Source organism: Dromaius novaehollandiae, chromosome 4 (assembly GCF_036370855.1).
Source record: "Dromaius novaehollandiae isolate bDroNov1 chromosome 4, bDroNov1.hap1, whole genome shotgun sequence".
NCBI lineage: Eukaryota > Metazoa > Chordata > Aves > Casuariiformes > Dromaiidae > Dromaius > Dromaius novaehollandiae.
Window position 1 is genome coordinate 83,671,856 of NC_088101.1, and position 19,227 is coordinate 83,691,082.

General features: G+C 38.9%; 1 protein-coding gene across 5 annotated transcripts in view; it reads right to left on the reverse strand.

Annotated features, from left to right (window-relative positions):
* CTNNA2 (catenin alpha 2) overlaps window positions 1-19,227 on the reverse strand; it is a 466,069-nt gene that overhangs the window by 98,969 nt on the left and 347,873 nt on the right. For all 5 annotated transcript variants that reach the window (XM_064511622.1, XM_064511625.1, XM_064511624.1 and 2 more), the window contains one exon: window positions 6,427-6,579. In XM_064511622.1, the coding sequence (XP_064367692.1) occupies window positions 6,427-6,579 (153 nt within the window). The remainder of the gene's footprint in view (window positions 1-6,426; window positions 6,580-19,227) is intronic.

A 19,227-nucleotide genomic window follows, 5' to 3' on the forward strand; every position in this document is an offset into this window, starting at 1 on the left:
CCTAACGCTGCTTGATTGCAATCAAGGATTAGTACCTTCCAAATATTATTTCTTACCTAGCTTAGCTCTAATGTCAAGTTTAAAAAAAAAAAAAAAAAAAAAAAAAGATCAGCTATTATTCTTGCAAGAGAGAAAACCCAGAGGTACATATTTTTCATGATGGAAGTTGGATAAAGAGGCTCTGGAAGAGGGCTGACATCTCTTCTTCTATTGCTTAGCAGAAAATAGCTAGTCAGATACTCCAGTAATGCAGTGATGTGCACTTAAATTGAAAAGAACACAACATTTCAAGCACAGTCAGTATTTGTGAATTATATCATATAGGAACATTGCTTGTTCCTTGAACTAAAATTTCAGAAATAAGTGAACCAAATATTTTCCTCTTGGGCTTGTTACTCTGGGTTTTATCTTTCTCAAATGAAAATCCAATTCAGTTCACTAAATTGAGACTCATGAACTTATCCAAATTTACGAAAGCACAAAACAAGCCTTTTTAAACATTCTTTATGAAGATCACTGTCAAAAGCTCTGCTGATCTCAAGCAGCATGTTGCTGATTTACACCAAATAAGAACCTGGCCCTGCAAGTCCAAAACCTGAACATAAGCTCTCCATTCCCCAGGAGAAATTCTAGCTTTAAGTTTCTTACAAACTGAAAACCCAGGGTACACTTCCAAAAGACACTTCTAGAGCAAAAATGCTGGGTTAGACAGTAGTTCTGTTGCTGCAGATATAAATCTGGGGTAAATTCACTGACAGCCAGGTCTCGGAAGATGAAAAGCAGCATGGATGTTGTCTTACCAAAGAGTCAAACACTAGTTCTTTTTTCTTGGCATTATAGTAAAGACAAAAATGCCAAACCTCCCCAAAGCAGCCCCGGTATCCTTTTCAAAAGGACACCTGCATGGTCAGGAGGAAGTTAAAGAATCCTATAAGCCTAGTAGAGAGACTATAAAACAGAAAGAAGAGCTGCTTTAGGTGTCATTGGCCACAAATTACTATCTAACCTTGTGATACTATTGATTTGTCTGCACTGTATCAAGTTTTAATCTCCATAAACCATTGCCTAACACAGTTCTTCCACTAGCAAGCACCCTCATTAGATAACTTTGATTATTTTCAGCAGGTCTGGAAATCTTTGTTTGCATGAGCCAAAATTGATAGCTGTGCAGGCCCCATAAAAATCTTTTCTAGAATTATTACAAAACTGGTAGGACACTTTTTTTGAAAGATTGTATTTAGCAGGAAGTGATGCAGCACCAGATTTAAAACAGCTAAAAATAAGAGTCCTCTCCACAGTATTACAATTGTCAGAAGTAAATTGAGGCAGAAGACTAACCGATGCAACTGCTTGCTGATCACCAAATGGTAAATTAAAAAAAAATCAGTTTAACTCTTGGTTTTCAGAAAATCTGGAAGTCCATGTTGTCATATGAAGTTTTAAGCCATAACCTCCTGAACATCTACTTGCAATGAGTAATTACACTTTTGAACTTTTACTGGATAAGTTTTTTGACTTTCAGGATGGAGAGCGTGAACATAATTTCCTATAGCCTACTATCTTTGTTCTATTACTTTCCATTGTGTCCCTCCTGGAGATCAAATTAAGCTAAACTTTGATGCTATTCAGATTTAGCACAGCTTCATTCTTCTTGCTTTTGTGGCAAATGCCTTTGTTTTTTCCATATTAAAATTTCATACTTGTCCTCACAGTAACTAGCTTCCTCATCAAGATGAGGAAGTATAAACACAGAACTCTGTTTTTTTCCTTAAGAACAGAGAGAATTAGATTGCTTGCTAAGTTTTGCCTTTTCACAGGAAGCCTCTGCACACTCCCTTGAGTCAAGGGCTTGTTTTGCGGTGCACAACCCATTAGATTTTTGTCCTTAGGATGTGAAGGACAAACAACAGCAATATTCAATGACAAACATCCATAGTACAATAGAAAGAATCCTGTGACATTTGGGTTGTGGGTCAGTCGCCATTTCAATTGTACATCTCATTCTTTAGGATTTTATAAGAGGAAACCTTTGTGCACCTGGTTTCAGCTCTCATACTGTATAACAGAGATCCGGCTGCAAGCCTTCCTCCTGACCCAGCCAAATGTCAAGTGTGGCTGCCGCCTCCTCTAGAAGGCTGCATTTTTTGGAAGTCTAAAAGCTGCTGTTATTCTGGATTTTTCTTTAAAGCTACATTCAAAAATTGCTGCCAAACATTTAGGACAGAGGGATATGCTTTGTGATCACTTCGCCTAAGTGAAAAGAAATTAGTAATAATTAAAAAAGTGTCTTCCACTAGATCTGTTGTTGAAATTCAGTTTAAAAATCTCATTCCTGTAAACCTAATAGCAGTGGATGGTGGTAGGATAAAACATGAAATGGGCAATCTCTTTGAAACTCCTAGCCCATACGTATCATTCACACCACCAAGAGTTACAACAGATACTCAGCACAGGTCTAGAGGGGAAACTGAGTCTGGTGAAAGCTGCAGAGAGACCTGCCACTTCACCTCTACTCTTATCTTCCCCAGTCAACTCTAGATAGACACCAGCACTCCTGCCAGCGTTATCCCTGTCAAAGCTCGCACACGCTGTCAGGAAATAGATAAAAAGTCAAGAAATATTAAATAGCATAATTGAATTAAGCTTAGAAAACAAGAGTTTTACTCCTCAATAGCACTCTGATGCACTCGTTCCCATCCTTGCTGCAAGGACGGAAACCCCAATCTAATCCCCTAATGCAAGTAGAAGGCCCTACAATCTGCATTTTCCACAGTTATTAGTTAATAACGTCACGTATGCTGAGGTTTCGTGTTGAAGGCAACTAAGCAGCTTGCTATCCTGGCTCTTCAGAGCCTACTGGCTGCTGCGTTTGATCTCCCAGGAGAAGTGGTTGCATTCGATCATTTAATGAGTGTAATGTTGCAAAACACAATCCAGAGGACTAACAGTTAAATACAGAAAACGCTACTAAACAGAACAATAAAAGTTAATTAAGTCGCTGCCATACAGTGCTTTGATAGATGCCTTGAATAAATCTGAGCTGATTTAGCACCTGAGTACCTTTGTAAGGTAGGTATTAGAATTATCATTAACCTTATGCTACAAATGAAGAAGCCTGGACACAGACATTAAATTACTTCCCAAGGTCATATTTGAAGCTGGCAATAGGACTTAGGCATTTACTGCCTTTCAGTCACGAAAGATAAAGTTTTTTAAAAACATTAAAAGGATTTACAAGATAAATGTCATGATCTGGAAAGCACCATTGCTCCTCTAACTTTGGTTTCAAAAAGCACAGAGATTGAGAGATGGCTGCTGGAATGTGATTTGAAGAAATGGAGTTAGTCACCTAAGCCTTGAAACGTACCATGGACCTTCAGGTATGTTTAAATGTCTGTATTAGGTTCCAAGTCATTTTAGATGATTCACAAATAGGCTGATTCTCAGTCTTGAGATGTTCTGCCTTGCAGGCTCTGGAGGGAGCCTGAGCAGCCAGGCTTGAACATAGGAACCGCAGATAATGTGCCTCAAGTTTCATGGGTGTCATGAAACTTGACCTTGGGTTTCCTAAACAGCCCATAGAGAAATGTGGGTGACAGTGGATGCCTAGGAAATTGGGAATTCATCTTTGAGTTTATTCTCAAATGAGGCATATCATAGCAAATCAAGTGAAAAGCAAAAGACAAGTGTTACGAAAAGGTGGTGGGGGGAAGACACAGAAATAGTCAAAGCAGCTCACGAACAAAGATTTTGCAAGTGTTCTGCAACATGCACTAGGAAAGTTAACCTCCATAAGCCTCATTCCTACAACATACATCTTTGTAAACATATAGCTCAGAAAATTACGCCTCATGTTCCTCAAATACAAAACATAATTTTTTTTTTTCCCCACAATGGTAAAGTATAGCTCTTACATGGGTTATTCTTCCAACCTTTTGATCTTTATAGACTTCCTATTGAGCTTGGTGGGACATCCAAGAAATCCGGATTCTGATTCTAGAATTATTGATTATTACAGCATTTTCACAGTATTGGATTTGTATTGCCAAATTCCTCTCGCATAAGTAAGTGCAACTCTAAATACTTCAGTAGAACTGTGTTTGCATATATTAGCAAGAAATTCTGGCCCTGTGCCTGGGAAACGATCTTTTGTTCCACAGTCAGTTGATTATGTCTCATCTTTAAACCATATTTCACTATTTGCAAAATGCTTGACCCACAAAACCATAGAAGCCCATCTGCTAAGATATCATTGTACATCTTTAAGTGAAAACGATGAGACTATTTTAAGTGGAAAAAGCTAGTGTACAAGACAGTAAGTCTATTCCAAACATTTTTCTTGTGCGCTCTGATGAACAAAACCCAGGTTTCAAAATCCCACTTGCACTAGAAATTGGTTTCTTCAAGAGACTTCACGACCCAGAACAAACAAACAACAATGCTTAGAAGTAAAAGACCAAGATCTGAAAGAGCCCATCTTTGGAAAGGGGTAGGAAAAAGCCATAGTCTAGTATCAGCTGTCAGAGATGCACAAGAATCAGTTTAGGTTCTGCTTTAAATAGGCTGAAACAGCCTAAACAGGAAAAAAGTCATTTATAAATGGGATGAGAAAAGTGTGTAGCATTTGGACCAAGGCATCTATTGTTACCATCATCATTGTTATTTTACTGACAGGGTCCTCTGAGAAAGATACCTAAAAGAGATCATGTAAAGTACAAAAATCAGTAACCAAATCCAACAGTAATGTTAAATTTGTAATCCTACAGTTGAACAATCAGAATCAGTATCTTGGTTTCTTCCAGTCAAAGTTTTTAGTTTCAACTTTTTTTTAAACCTATAGTCCTTAACAGATTTTTCCTCCTTTTCTGTCACTACCTCTTATTATCTTGTAAAAGATGAGATCTACTTAGTTATTTATAACTTTTTAATAATGCTATTAGACCCATAATTGCAACACTTTGTTGCAAATCTGTGGAGGAGGGGACTGCTATAACACTAACCACATATGTTCATTGCATATTATTCATAAGGTTACCATTCTGATTGCTACTACAATATGATTCTGAATGCTTAAAAAAAAAGAAAGAAAGAAAAACCACATAGTGGCTTTATCTCCTTTTTTCACTGCCATAGCTCCAGCCACCAGACAGCAGTAACAAACCTCCCTGCAGCACTAATGGGTCAAGACTGCAAGCTGCCAACACTCCTCTGCTCTTCTTACCTATAAGAGTAGTTAAACTTACAATATTCAGTGAGGTACAGATTCCAGCTGCAGTTTTAAAGCCCAGAAACTACGCTTAGATGCCTACAAGTGAAGTACTGTAGCACTTGGCAGACCCCAGACAGCAAGTGAGACCCTAGAGCTCAAGTGAGGTATTTTGATTCCCTCTATTGCCAATGGGGAGAGTGACACCTTCCCATGACACCCACCCTAATCCCACCAAAAATACCCCTCACACATTCATGAGGGAAACGCCAGCTTTTGTCAGTAGGGCTTACTGAACCCTTACTGCTCACTAGAGCTTACGCACCAGAGATTTAGCAGAATGTCCCCCACCCCCCCCAAATAGGAACCTTTCAAACTATAGTTCAATACTTCTCAAATCAGCAATATGCTAGTAGCTTTTTTTGTTAAAGTATACATAACATGGCTGGTGAGACAGGAGATTACAAAGGAGCTTCATATTCTTCAAAATAATGCCAGTACAGAGCATTAATAATGCCACAATAATATCAAACAAACATCACTGAACTGTGTTGGTGTCTTCAAGAAAGGCAAGTATTTTTCATAGTTCACCTGCCATGGAGGGCAAACTGGCATGCACAAACATTATCATCTGGTAAGAACTGGTCAGTGAGCAGTCAGGTTTCAATCATTATGTTTTATTCTCCCCACTCAAATAAATGCATCTGTACCATCCTTGAAGCTAACTACAGTTTGACTTTACACAGCAAGTCTCTTCAGAAAGAGGAAGTACTAAACAAACAAACAAAACTTATTTAATACTTCAAGAGTAAACATGGTCTTCAGCTATGCCTTCTTTATATATCCTTTTCCCTACTTTGATTTGGCATGATTAGCTGGTGAGTCTGGAGTGGCCTTCAGCATGCACCAGACATATTCTGGAGCACCTATTTGGCTTCTTCCTTCATGGAGAAGACAATCTACTGTACCATTAGTAAAGCTCAACTGAAGTTGACGCCTTGCTGCTCAAAACTTGACAAAATACTGGAAATATTCAAAATGAACTCAGCTTTAATGAGCTACTAAAATACAGCGCACATTTGCTAAGCAGTCACCCAGTATGAAGTTCACCAAAACCTGCTACAGAAACACCATCTCTAACATTTCAGCTGATCTATCATTTTCCTCACCTCTCCTAGAGGAGCAGTATGGAAACCTAGCTCTGTCACTAGGTCCCTTACCTCAACTAGCTTGTTGGCGTGTTCGCGGAAGACCTGAGCGTACTCCTTCACTTCTTTCTCGTTGCCGCTTTTTGCGGCCTCGATGAGAACCAGCAACGGGACGTTGGTCTCCAGGAACGAATCCGATATGTGATCCATCACTGCCTTCCGCAGCTGCGAGAAAACAAAGTGGAGCAGTAAATAAAAGTTATCAGTAAACTGTATTTATCGGCTACTTAAATATAGGCATTGATGTGTAATATCTCACAGCACTGGACAGGAGTTTGAACTCCCCCCAACTCTGTATTTGCAGCAAGCATACAAATATCGTAACAAAGTCTTAAGGGCCTCGTTCTGCAAAACACTCAAGGTTCATGCTGACTCACACGTTTAATCCTACTGGTTTGAACGGATCCATCTAGGACGATGATGATGATGATTACCCACATAACGCCTGGCAGATTGATGAGAACTGACAGTGGCACAGTACTTTAAAGAACTGTTCAGATCACTTAAAAGCCTAATATGGATTGAGGAGCTTAGCATCAAGGAACCATTAAGAATATTAGCCTGAATGCTTCTAAGCCTCCTGTAACTGCTGCACTGAATAATGTCCTATGCAATAATGTGCATTTCGTGTAGCCTGTGCCTTGTGCCTCATATTCTCGTTCAAATCTCTCCAGCAGGTATAAACAGAAAACCTTTCTAAGCAATTTTAAGGCAAGATCAGCAGACACACCTACAATTTATTCCAAAGGGAAAAAAGAACCTTACAAGTTATTGAAGATTAAACACCTGTTATTTCACAAAAACACCTGTTTGAAACAATATTACTGTACGACTGCTGTCACCAACATCTTCTCTACCTTGCTAATAACCACTAATTAACGTCAAACTTTGCTAAGATTTGAAGTGCGGCCAGAAAGATGACTGAAAGCTTAAGAATTCTTCCTGGAAACTTAATTGCGCTATGAAAGTATGGATCAGAAACATTTTAGCATATTCACTCCAGCTTGGGGGTCTAACTGTTGTTAAGAATGAAAAACTGGACATTGAAATACTCATCCACATTGAAGACTGCCATATTGGTAGATGCTGCAAACCCATGATCAAAGACCCAACTGGATTTCAGCAGCAGGGGAGGCTGGTGATACTTCTTTAAAGAAGCTTTTTGAATATTTCCATTTAATCCCTTAGTGATGCAGTAAAAGCAAGCAGCAAGGCAGAATAAAGCATATACATATATGCATATAGCATTCCCTTTATTTAAATTATAAAGGTGGTCACATTAAGAACAGTAATTCTTAATGCCCTTCGGAAATTAATTCTACTCAGATTTTACTTGGAAAATACTTTTCGCTTCCTAAACGATTAAAGGCACTTCAGAACAGCTATCACAGTCATACATACAAAATAATAAAAGAGAGGAATACATTAGAGAGACCTGCCAACAGCTAGGAAGCTGGTGCATTGTAGCTACTACCTATCATACTGTCACTTTGTATCCCTTCTTTTTTTGCCCAATTGTTTCATCTTCATTTATTGCCTTTTTTTTCCTCCAATCTCTTAATTTCCACTTATTTCATCTTTTCTCGTTCTTATATCAAAAGTCTTTCATCCTGTTCTTTGGTTCTGTTTGCACAGCATCTAGTATAATGACATCCTGCTCCATGAATAGGTTTCATTGGTGTCATACCAATAGAAATAAGTATTAATATTACTCCAGATATGTAAAAGTGCTGTAAAAAAATATGAAATATCACATTTCTGAGAATGCCACACAGCGTTGCACTGTAAAACCCAAGCTGCACTACACGGCCGAGACACAGCAATGGGAAATTTATAACGTCCCGAGTAAGGAGTTTCTACAAACTCCGCTCCTAAGTTAGATGCCTCACTTTAAGACCTACATTTAGGCTTTTCCAAGTCCAGGGAACCTAAATAGGCCCAAATGTAGAGTTTCCAAAGGGACTCACAGGTTTTAAAGAGCCATGTGGGATCCATCCCATCCTCCAGTCAAACTCTTAAAAACCCACTTGCTCACGGGAACATCAGTGAAATCTACTGCCCACCATCTGAAAAAGTATTTTAAATTTTAAGTGAACATTAAGCTTTTCTTTTGATTATCATCTTATATGGAAGGGAGCTGTTTCAAAGGTTTGTGTTCTTTGACTAAATAATTCACCTTTTAATCAAGGTTAAAGTGGCTTTATAGTTCTTATTATAACAATATGCCCCATAAAACTGAAAGAAAACTCCTCAGGGGGTTAAATTCACAGCTTATTTTCATCAGTATTAAGTGTCTTCAACCTAAAGCCACACATTAGAAGTCAATAAAAAGGACAATAAGAGCATCAGCTAAGCAGCAATTTGAGTTTTACCACTGTAACTAGATAGCAGTTATATATGACTCAAAACAAGTGGATATAATGGATATCCTGTTTCTAATGGTAACTGTATACTGAACTGCAGAAGGCAGAATCACAAAAGTTGAACAAAGTCAGAAATCTGACTGTCACTGGTTCGATAAAGATAAAATTATCAAGTCCTCTTTTCATATGCTGGTATATTCATGCATGGCAGCAGCACACTTGCAACCCCTCCTGCAAACACACATTACAATTCCTTTAGAAACTGGTTATCTGAGCTTTAGGACGCCCTTGTGTTAAATATGAGAAGTATAGTTAACAGGTTTGTATATGCAGGAGAGCACAAATTTTGCTCTCCATCACCCCAGACAATAAAGAATGGCTTGACAAAATCATTTGTTAGCAGTGACAGGAGCAGGAGCAGAAGACATTCATCCAGTAGCGCAAATGGATGCACGACAAGGTAATATTAATTGTGCAAGGCGAGACATTTAAAAGTATTAGCTCAGCATTACCAGTCTATTGGATCCAATTAGGACTATTCATCAACTTAAATCATTACTGGAAAAATTCTCTCATATTCCTCTGTATACTGCAACAAAGTCCAGCCTGAGTAATGGCTTATATATCCAGAGATTTTATTGTTTCATACAGCTGGCTTGAGTTCAGAAGGGAATGCAAGAAACGTGTGACTTGACTTTTTGTTGCATTTTATATGACCATTTAAACTCAATTTTTTATTTTAAGAATATATCCAAGCTTGTGATATGTACATTAATAATGTCTTCATAATTTATTATTTTACCCTATATTCTGACATAAATATTATGACATATACTATTCTTTAGACCATGCTTTAGTTTTTTCCCCTGAGTTTAAGTTACAGGTGGCTTCAACATGTGGGGAGCCTCTACTGCATGAAGCTCTATTTGCCAGAGCAGGCACTTAACTTCACTAATTATCAGAGATCTGTACTTTTCTCCATGAAAAAGTTTAACCATAGCCAAACAAATAATTAGCTTACCAGACCAGCACAACAATATGAAAGGAAAACAGCAAGACCTGTAAATAAATATTTTTTAAGTATGAACAGTGTAGCACAGGGCAGATTTTATGCCTTTCCAGTACAGCCAATTTAGTCAGTTTATGGTGCACAGAGTCGGCTGCTGTTTTTGATAGCACCGTGCTCCCCGGCTCCAAGCGCTGTTTAGCTCTGCTTCATCACGGCCGATTCACAGCAATAATTGAGCTCCAAGAGGTTAAACTGCCCACTGAAATGAGGTTTTTCATGGGTAGATAAAAATGTTTGAATGAAAACGTCTCAACGCTGCTTACAGTCATGTAGAGAATTAAATGTCTAATCCTGACACTGGAAGGTAATGTCACAGCAGGAGATTAATGACTCCAGCAGATTGTTAAGCTTTGTCACTAATAAAGCGGTACAAAGCTATCAAAGAGTCTACCAAGGAACACCAGCTTCACCAGCTTCCATTTCACAGGCTTCACAACCCAAACCCAGCTCCAAACCCACAAGTTGCTGCTGGAAATTGTTCCCACTCAGGTCCTAACTTCCTTGGCAGAGATTGAATTAAAAAGCTTCTCCTCTGCAGCTAAAATAAGTCTTCTTCAAATATATTGTGAAATGGAGGCCTGGAGAATAAGACTGTGACCATTAGAAGTTACTGCCATATTAGGCTAAAAAGAAAGTAATCAGTTGATTCTGCATGCTATCATCTATGATATGTGATAAGTAGCTGCACACATCCTCAAAATAACACTTTTTTTTTGGGAAGAGTACGCTAATGTGTTAGTTTTGCCTTAACAATAGGTTAAGCACTAAAGAGCTGAACAAATAGAGCCTATATCACACTCTCAGACCTAAACTACGGATCTCCACAATATACTACATACTTCTTAAGATTTGAGCCTAAAGACAAACCTGAGGAAGAAATGTTATTGCAGCAACTGATTATTCACTTTTTCATGTATTTTTCCTGCGTGTGATCTTTTCTCTCCCAAGCAGACACTTCTCTAATAAGGAAAAGGCTAGGGCTGAATTCACTAAAGAAAAGCAACTTCAAGTAACAGGCCTTCACCAGAACTTTGAAAGAAAAGGGTAAAAAGTTCCTCCTAGCAGTAGGTCACTACAAAGAAATCCTCAAAATGGTATATGGCCAGAACCACAGAAGAACCTAGTTACCAAGTACTTATATACTTAATTCCCATTGATTTCACTTTCTTTGAACAGTTGAGAGCTTTAGAAACTTATGTCAATTTTAGTGACTTAGGAGTTTATATTGCCTTTTCAGAAAACCATTTTTGGCATGAAAAAGCCTAGGACTCACTAAGCACATCACTCCAGTTACATAAAAGCACAGAAACTTTATATTTTATCAGCACAGGGGAAAGAATCCACCAGAGATGAGTAATATCAAGGCCAAAACTCTGCCTTACCTTATGTCTACCTAGAACAATAATATCCTAATATTGATGAGGAAGAATAAGAAAGGCATGGATTAAACGTCCTCTAATACTGACAGCCACAACACATTAAATATCATTTCAACATCACCTGAGACAAAATATTAAGGCAGGTAGACTGGCTTCAGAGCTTGACGCTTTTTCTAAAGCAGTAAATCAAAGCATTACAGAAATTGGGGAGTAAATTGTTTTGGGGAGGTTAACTAGCTATTTGGTGACAAATGGGAAGGACACAGTCAATGGAAGCTCTTCATGAAGTTATTCTCACTGTACACTCAAACATGCATAGTGACTTCACTTAAATGTAGTTGCATCTAATAAGCTTCAAAGGGATCATAGTGCAACAGTGCATCATATATGCATTCCCACCTACCCATGAACAGACTGGCCTACTAGATATTATCAGTGTCCGTAAGACCCAGGGGTTTAGCCCTGGTGAAAGCATACGGCAGCCATCTTTTGTAGACCTATCTATCCAAAGTCCTAGAAAAATGGCTGAAACACAAGATTAAAGATTGACTGCATTCAGCAGAAATGAAATCATCATCATCCTTCCCCAGAATCGCTCAGAGTCGAGAACTGATCCTGTCCCATAACCCTGCGGGCAGAGATCACTAATCTGAGACTGTCAGTTACCATCTGTATTTTAAAAAAGTTAAGTTGTAGTCTTCTTGCATTGCTGTTTTTCTGTGGTAATAACATCTACAAAGCAGAACGGAGTGGGTGGGGGGAGGAAACCAACCTTCTTGTATTTCTGTTTGCATAACAACAAGTAGCATTAAAGACGTTTTAAAGTACTTGAGAAATAGTATTACTGGACAAAATGAATGTCAATTAAGAAACAAATGCAATATTAAAATCCCATTTGGAAATTAAATTCTATCTACTCCTTACCATTGCTCATAAATCCATTAGGAGGATAGAATTATAAAAGTCTGTAGAAAGGCAGTATATTTTACTCTACATTTATACTCATCCCTAACTCTCGCTACTGCATTATTGATAACCAACACCAAAATTTGAAGCTGTCTTTATAAACCCCAAGCTTCTGTAAATTAGCTCAGCTGTCGACGGGTCACTCGCAGGCTAGCGCTATGAAACAATGAAAGCTTCTGTATGTAAAACTACGCCGCATCAATCAAAACTTCTCAGAATGGATTTTTCTTTCTGAGCACCAACATCATACGCTGCTGCCGAGCTTCTTCCCTCGTGTTTATAGCGTCCCTCATTAAGACGAGTTTTAAAAATTCCATACGTGCTTTTCTGCAGTGATCACAGATGCTAGGTGCCTTCAAGCCTTCCTTCAGCGCGTACAAAGATCTAGTGAAGGATATCTGAGTTACTGGACCCATTTGAGGGATCACAGCCAAACTATGTGCAGCAATCTACTTGTGCACAATATATTTGCCACTGAATTTTGGCTCAATTTTTTTGACAGACCTATATTGCAAACAGAGATGGTTGCACTTTCAAAGTGTCTGATGGAGAATTAATAGACTGATGCCAACTCATGGCTTTTGGAAGTAAGGACCTGACAGCTAAGACGGCTACAGCCAGGACACTCTTTGGATTTTGCCAGACAAATCCATCACGAGTATCACACCGTGGATCAAGATTTTCTTCGCTTCATGAAAGCATTACACCATAGCCTTGCACAAAACTACCTGATATGGGCATCATTTCTTGAAATACGGCACCATATGTGCATCAGTAAACATTATGTGTAGAGTAAATTAAACTGAGCCTTATAATTAGGCAGTAAGGAAATTACTGCAGACCTGCAAGAGTAAATCAGCAGTATTAAAGCACTCTCCACTTCCTCTGAAGCACTTCAGAGTGCCATAAAAACCTCAATGTCACAGTGATAAAGATCTAGAAGAAATACATTTTGAGGGAGACAAAGAAGCATTCACTCCAGTAAACTCAAGTCAAAGATCACCCATTTAAGTGCCATTTAAAAAACAGTCCATTGCTCCTAATACTGAGATCAGATCTTTAAGTGTTTCTCTAAAACACCTTCTCTAAAGTAAATATCCCAACGAGTCCGTTAAGCAGCAGTAGCAAAACGTGGCTGCAGGACTGAAGGCCATGCCGGAGGGGTGCAGTTCCTCCAGTCAGAGTCCATGCCTGTCCTCTTGCGTTTGGGATTGACTATAAATTCAGCGGCAGCTGAAAGAGCAGAGAGCTTTATCAAATGGAGCATTACTATCACTGCTTTACAACACAGCCTTACACAAGATTCGTGCCTAATACCTTCATATGAGCTGATAAAAAAAAGAAAAAAAGCCAGTAAAAAAGACTGACATACCGGCAACACAGCCCATCCGTATTAAACATATACAAGAAACAACCATGGAAGAAATCCATGCTAGCCCTGACAGACTGCTTTTATCAAGACAGCTTGCAGATCTCCCTATGCAGGAGCAGTGAAGTCATTGCAGGTGAAAACACAACCTATTAAGCAACACCAAAGAGGTGATGAGTTTCTAATGAGCAACAGCTGATGCTGCAGGTGGCCTCAGGTTAGACATTCAGATTGAGTTATGGTTGGCTCACTTTAAAAAAAAAAATGCTAACATGTCAAGAAGCATTCCCATGTCACAGGAGGAGGCAGTATCATCAATCCACTGCACGTTCCCGTGGGAATGACTGATACCCTATCTTTGGTAATACAACACAGTCTTAGCAAGAGAGTCCTGTGGATCATCTATTTAAACATGACCTTACTTCAACTGTGCCTCTACAAAATAAATCTTTAGTAAACCTTCGCATAAGACTACATTTTAAAGATACAATTCTCTTTGAATTACAATTCTGCTGCTACTTAGTGCTTACATGAGGTTTTGCATCTTCAAAATACTGGATAAGCTCTAATAAATTCTCACAATGCTACATGAGTTAGGTAAAGTCTGTGACCCTCTCTCTATAAATATGTTTTTAACTCTCCTTGAAATATACAGATGATGAATTAATAAAGCCATTACCAGGATTTATACTCTTGACCCTGCAACAAAGGGGGCATCAAAACCTACTTTTATAGTAATGAGAGAAAGAACTTGCTTCACCAGCCCTCCTGGAAGTGAAGCTGTTGCTGTGGTGTTGCCTCACTGCACGGACTGAATGAAAAAGCAATATTCACACAACCTACCTGTGGGCGCCCATCTTAGAGGTGCCTAAATTAGGAAGCTGTTCTCTCATCGCTCCCTCTACATGAAGGAAGATGAGCTCTTCCAAACCATGTTACTGCTGCTCTAAACCACCCTCCAGAGGGGACTTGCTCTGCTGACTACTGGAGAGAGCTAAGGAAAGGCAGCTTTGTTATATAACCAGGCAATTTCTGCACTTGACATCAGCTGGTGTGAATTCTCCCTTTACGATCAGTTTTTTTTTTTTTTTTTTTTTTTTTTTTATGAGCTTTTATTTATTTGGGTGTTCTGTTCAGCTTCTCAAAAGAGCTGAAAGGAATTGGCTATCTAATACCAATTAAGTTGGATTTGAACTAGGTTCACTGTGTTCCTCTTAGTTTTGTTTTCCTTCCTGAGCACTCGCACTTCCCTTAGGCTTTATCTTAATGTACAGATGCTGTGTATCTCTTAACACTCATACAATACAGAATATCTAAATTGAGGCAGCTACACCTCCAGAGGCAACTTCATCTCTGTGTTTCAGGTTATTCTTCTGAAAACTGGACAGTAGGGTTTGCTTGTCTTTGGAAAGCTTGTTAGAAGGGGGAGAGGATGAATATATAACTTAAGACACTCAGTCATGATTCAAGAATGCAAGATATCTTTTCTAGGTGCCACTGACCCTCCCAACAACACCTGACCAGTCATCTGGTCTGTATATAAGACAGTAGCTTGCCCCCAGAATGATGGTGGTAATGTGTGCTCTTTTGGAGGGGGTCTGACATTTCCTGCAATATGAGCAATATGCTCACATATTGCAAAAGCAGAAAGGTATGCATGTACCTGGAGAGAAAGATTTAAGTCCGCAGACTGAAAACATTATATAAGTGTCTATTCATAATATATTTTGCATTGTATAGGTTAGATGCCATAAAATGTGCTCCAGTGGAACACGGTTTTTCAGTTTTAGGTGTCCCTTTAGTCTCACTGCATGGCTTAATACTCATGTTTTTTACTCTGACAGGCTCTCTGGAGTCTACGTGAATTTTCAGCAGATTTCAAAGTGCTAAATAATGTTGTGTTTTTTTTTTTTTTACCTCAAATAGTATTCATAAACAATAGCAATACAACTTAATCTAAGCAGAACTGACTGACATAAAGAGCAAAAGGAGCTATGCTGCCTTTCAAGAGCTAGAAAAAGAGATAAGACAGAAAGGTGTAAGAACATTAAAAAGACTTATCTAATTCAAACTTTTGTTACACATATAGAAGACATGGGAGAAGACAGGGAAAAGACAGAGCAGGAGATGCTCACAAACGTCTTGACCAGAAATACTTTTGTCTAGACCAGTTTTCTGAGGAAATGAAGCTCGTTATATTTGTATCGCCCCTTCTTTCTGACACATTTTAATCCAGTGTCCGATTTCAAACAAATCTGACAGCCAGGAACAGTCTTGCGAACATGAAATAGCTACAATTTTGATGAGAACTTCTGTGGGTAGGAGAAAGGTGACCCAAATCAGAGTCCTACGGAGGGAAATCTGCAGAATAAATTCAGTAGCTGCCCAGCCCGTGCACCAACACTCGCCCCAGTTGGCCAAAGACCACGTGGACACCAGCCACCCGTCAGCAGCACAGTGTGCCGAAGCCAAGCTCAGCACTGCTCCACCCCACCTACCAGCTGACCAGGGAGCCAGGGCGCTGGAGGCAGCAGCAGAAAGGAGAAGAATGGATATGAGCAAAATCAGAGGAAACATGGCAATCGGAGACTTTGTGGGAGGACCTGAGACTGTTGTCAGAAGCCTAATACAGATGGTACAAATTTACGGAAAACAAGACTTCATCAATTCAGTTGCTCACAATGTGTTTTTGAGTCCTGTGTCTACACCACACATACTCTTCAGAGGTTTTTAGGATGTTGCCTGGAAAAGATACTCTTAGAAGAAGACATTTTTGCTAAAAAGAACAGACAGTGGTGTGAAGAATTCATATGATCATGAGAAGAATCATAGGTATTTCATGTCTCGAAATGATTATTTTGTCCATATTGAAAATCACCGTCCTAGCTACCAACAGGATGTTGGTACCTGTAGCTACTAACAGGATGTTGATGCTATTTTGCTTTTTTGTGGTTCAAAAAAGGAACTGGACTGGAACCAGCAACTCATTTCCTAAGATCACTTAACAATAAACAGATGGCAGACAATACATTTTGATACTGTACACATAGATTTAGAGAACAATGGCCTTAATTTAATTTCTATTAGACAGCCACTCCTTCATTAGGAAATAAAAGCCCAGTGCATCAGTCTGAAGACTGGAACAGGTAATACAGTTATTTCTGGACTTACCACTTCACACTTCCTATTCATATATTTTACTATAAAATCTTATTGTCTGAAACTGCAAGGAGAACTGAAAATTCCATTTTAATACAATTTTTTAAAATTTTGCTTTGTTCTACTTTGGAATGAAACCTGCAAACTTCAAAATGCTTTATGACCAAAACACCTGAAAATGATTGATAACTTTCTTGATAATTCTGAAAATTTGATTTCCACTTTAATTTTTAATATTTATTTATACATATATATTTATATTTGCACTGCAAAGTTGGAATAAATAATAACATTCAAAATGAAAAATTGAAGCTATTGAAAAAATGCAAAATATGTCTTTTCGACATGGTCAGACATCTTCTGTTTTATTTTCAAAACTGAGTTTCTGGCTAAATAAACACGATATTATGAAATTTTTCAGTTTTAAAGAAAGTGAAGATTTTCCATTGAGTATTTATTCTATAAAGTATTTTTAACTAGCTTTAGCAATGACATAATCTTAAGACTGCAAGAGGTAGATGTCTTCTCCTCAACAGCTGCATGTGAGTGACATTTCCAGTATAAGCTGGGAATTGCTGGTAAAAATTATTCCTATTTCCCTAGAATTCCTCCCTTTTGGAGGAATATGAAGTATTAGCTTGGCTTGAGTGGAAAAAAAAAGAGGAATTATTTGATTTCAATCTACTGGAGAGTACACTGCAGACAAACTGCTCTTAAAATTTAGAGCAATATCTGCTCTTTAGGAGAAAAGCAGTGGTTTTCATCATTATACCTTGTGGGAAAACTTGCTGATGCAGACAGAACAAGATCATCCGGACCAGAAAACACGGGCAAGGGACGGGGGTAGCGGTGGCAGGCGGCCGCACCGTGGGCAGGTGGGACGCCAGCGGTGGTGACAGCAGAACAGCCGTCACCCTGCCAGCCCCGCTCCGGATGATCTATAGCCCGCCTCGGTCCTCGCCGCGCATCGGGCTGTGCCTTAGCCAGATCCTTCGGTGTGTCCTTCCCGCTTTGCTCTGTTTCAATGTCACCGCAGAGCTGCAAGGCGCGAAATGCTGTGTGCGCATGCTGCTTTATGATTAGCTGTAGTATTTAAACTATAGGGTTAGGGGTTTTTTTCCCTCTCTTTGCCCCTAAGGAGATAAAACAACCAAACAAAATAACCGGCAGCAACGAGTATCCTGCTGCTGTCACCATCCTAGCTTGCTGTATCACACAGTGAAAGATGGTTTTGTTCAGCTTTTAGGTTGTGCATTACTTTTTTTCACGACAGCCTGGCGTACTGGGGGAAAAAAGACCCCAAATCCTGCCAATTGGCATGACTTGTTATCAGACACAGAACTCTGCGCTTTTTCCAAGTCGTTCAGAATAAAGCAAGCAATGGCAGCAGGAAGCAATGGGCTGGTGAGACTTGCCTGCTTCCAAGAACTTGCTCAGTCTGACTTAGGTTGATGCTCCTCTTACTGGCAATTTATATTAAGACGTATAATTAGATCTCCATAATAGTTTTCCAATGCCCAGGAGAGTTTAAATGATGAGCATAAAAAATGTAATTCCATCAGAATGGGATATATTGATGTGACTGTAAATTGCGAGATGGAATTTTAGCACCGTGTGTCCCAGCTACAATCATTCCACATGTCCACGTGTTCTTTAGGTAATCCAATAAAATCTCAGAAATAAAGAGCTAAGTAACCTGGCGAGAGAAAGAAAAATCAGTCTTCGATGGTTGACTACTGAAGCCTAGAAGGGAGCTTGGCTACCGAATGAAATATATTTACTTTCTTCATTACCAGAACGTATTTTGTAGCCTATTCATTTTTTTTGGTGGTAACATTAAGCTTCATAAATCTGATAGGCAAGGTTGCTTTAAACGGGATTCATTAAAAAAAAGAAGGCTACAGTACTCCAAGTTTATTGTCTCTACCATGATATACCTCAAAAATAGAAAGACTGGGACAGTATAACACCACAATCCGAATTCCTGTTTGTTTTTTCTTGAACTTCAACCTCCCAGGCATTAAATTAAGCCCTCAGTGACATTCACATAGTCTGAAACTTGGCCGGGAGAGGATGCATAGGCAGGTTTCGGTAGACTCTAGCATATATACTGTTGATTATACATAGGATGAAACAGGATGTAGACTGTGATTCAAAAGCATAACGATTTATGGTAAGAATAGAGATCATGGAAACTCCATCTTCCTACATGCTTGAGCAAAATCTAGCATAATTATGATCTAATCTTTATTAGCTTACTAGCAACTTCCAGAGCTTAAATAAATACTATTCCTACGTGGCATACGTAGACACAAACATCAGAAACTACCTAAAAAACCTCAGCTCTAAGCAGGAACACGTTTATACACGTGCTTCGCTTTACCCACATGCAGAGTTCCAACTTCTTCTCGACTGAATTCCGCACCCATGGGGCTGAATATACCCTAGAAGTAGAGCGTTTATTAAGAAAGGTGCCACTTTTGTATCACGTTTCAGAGTAAATTTGGC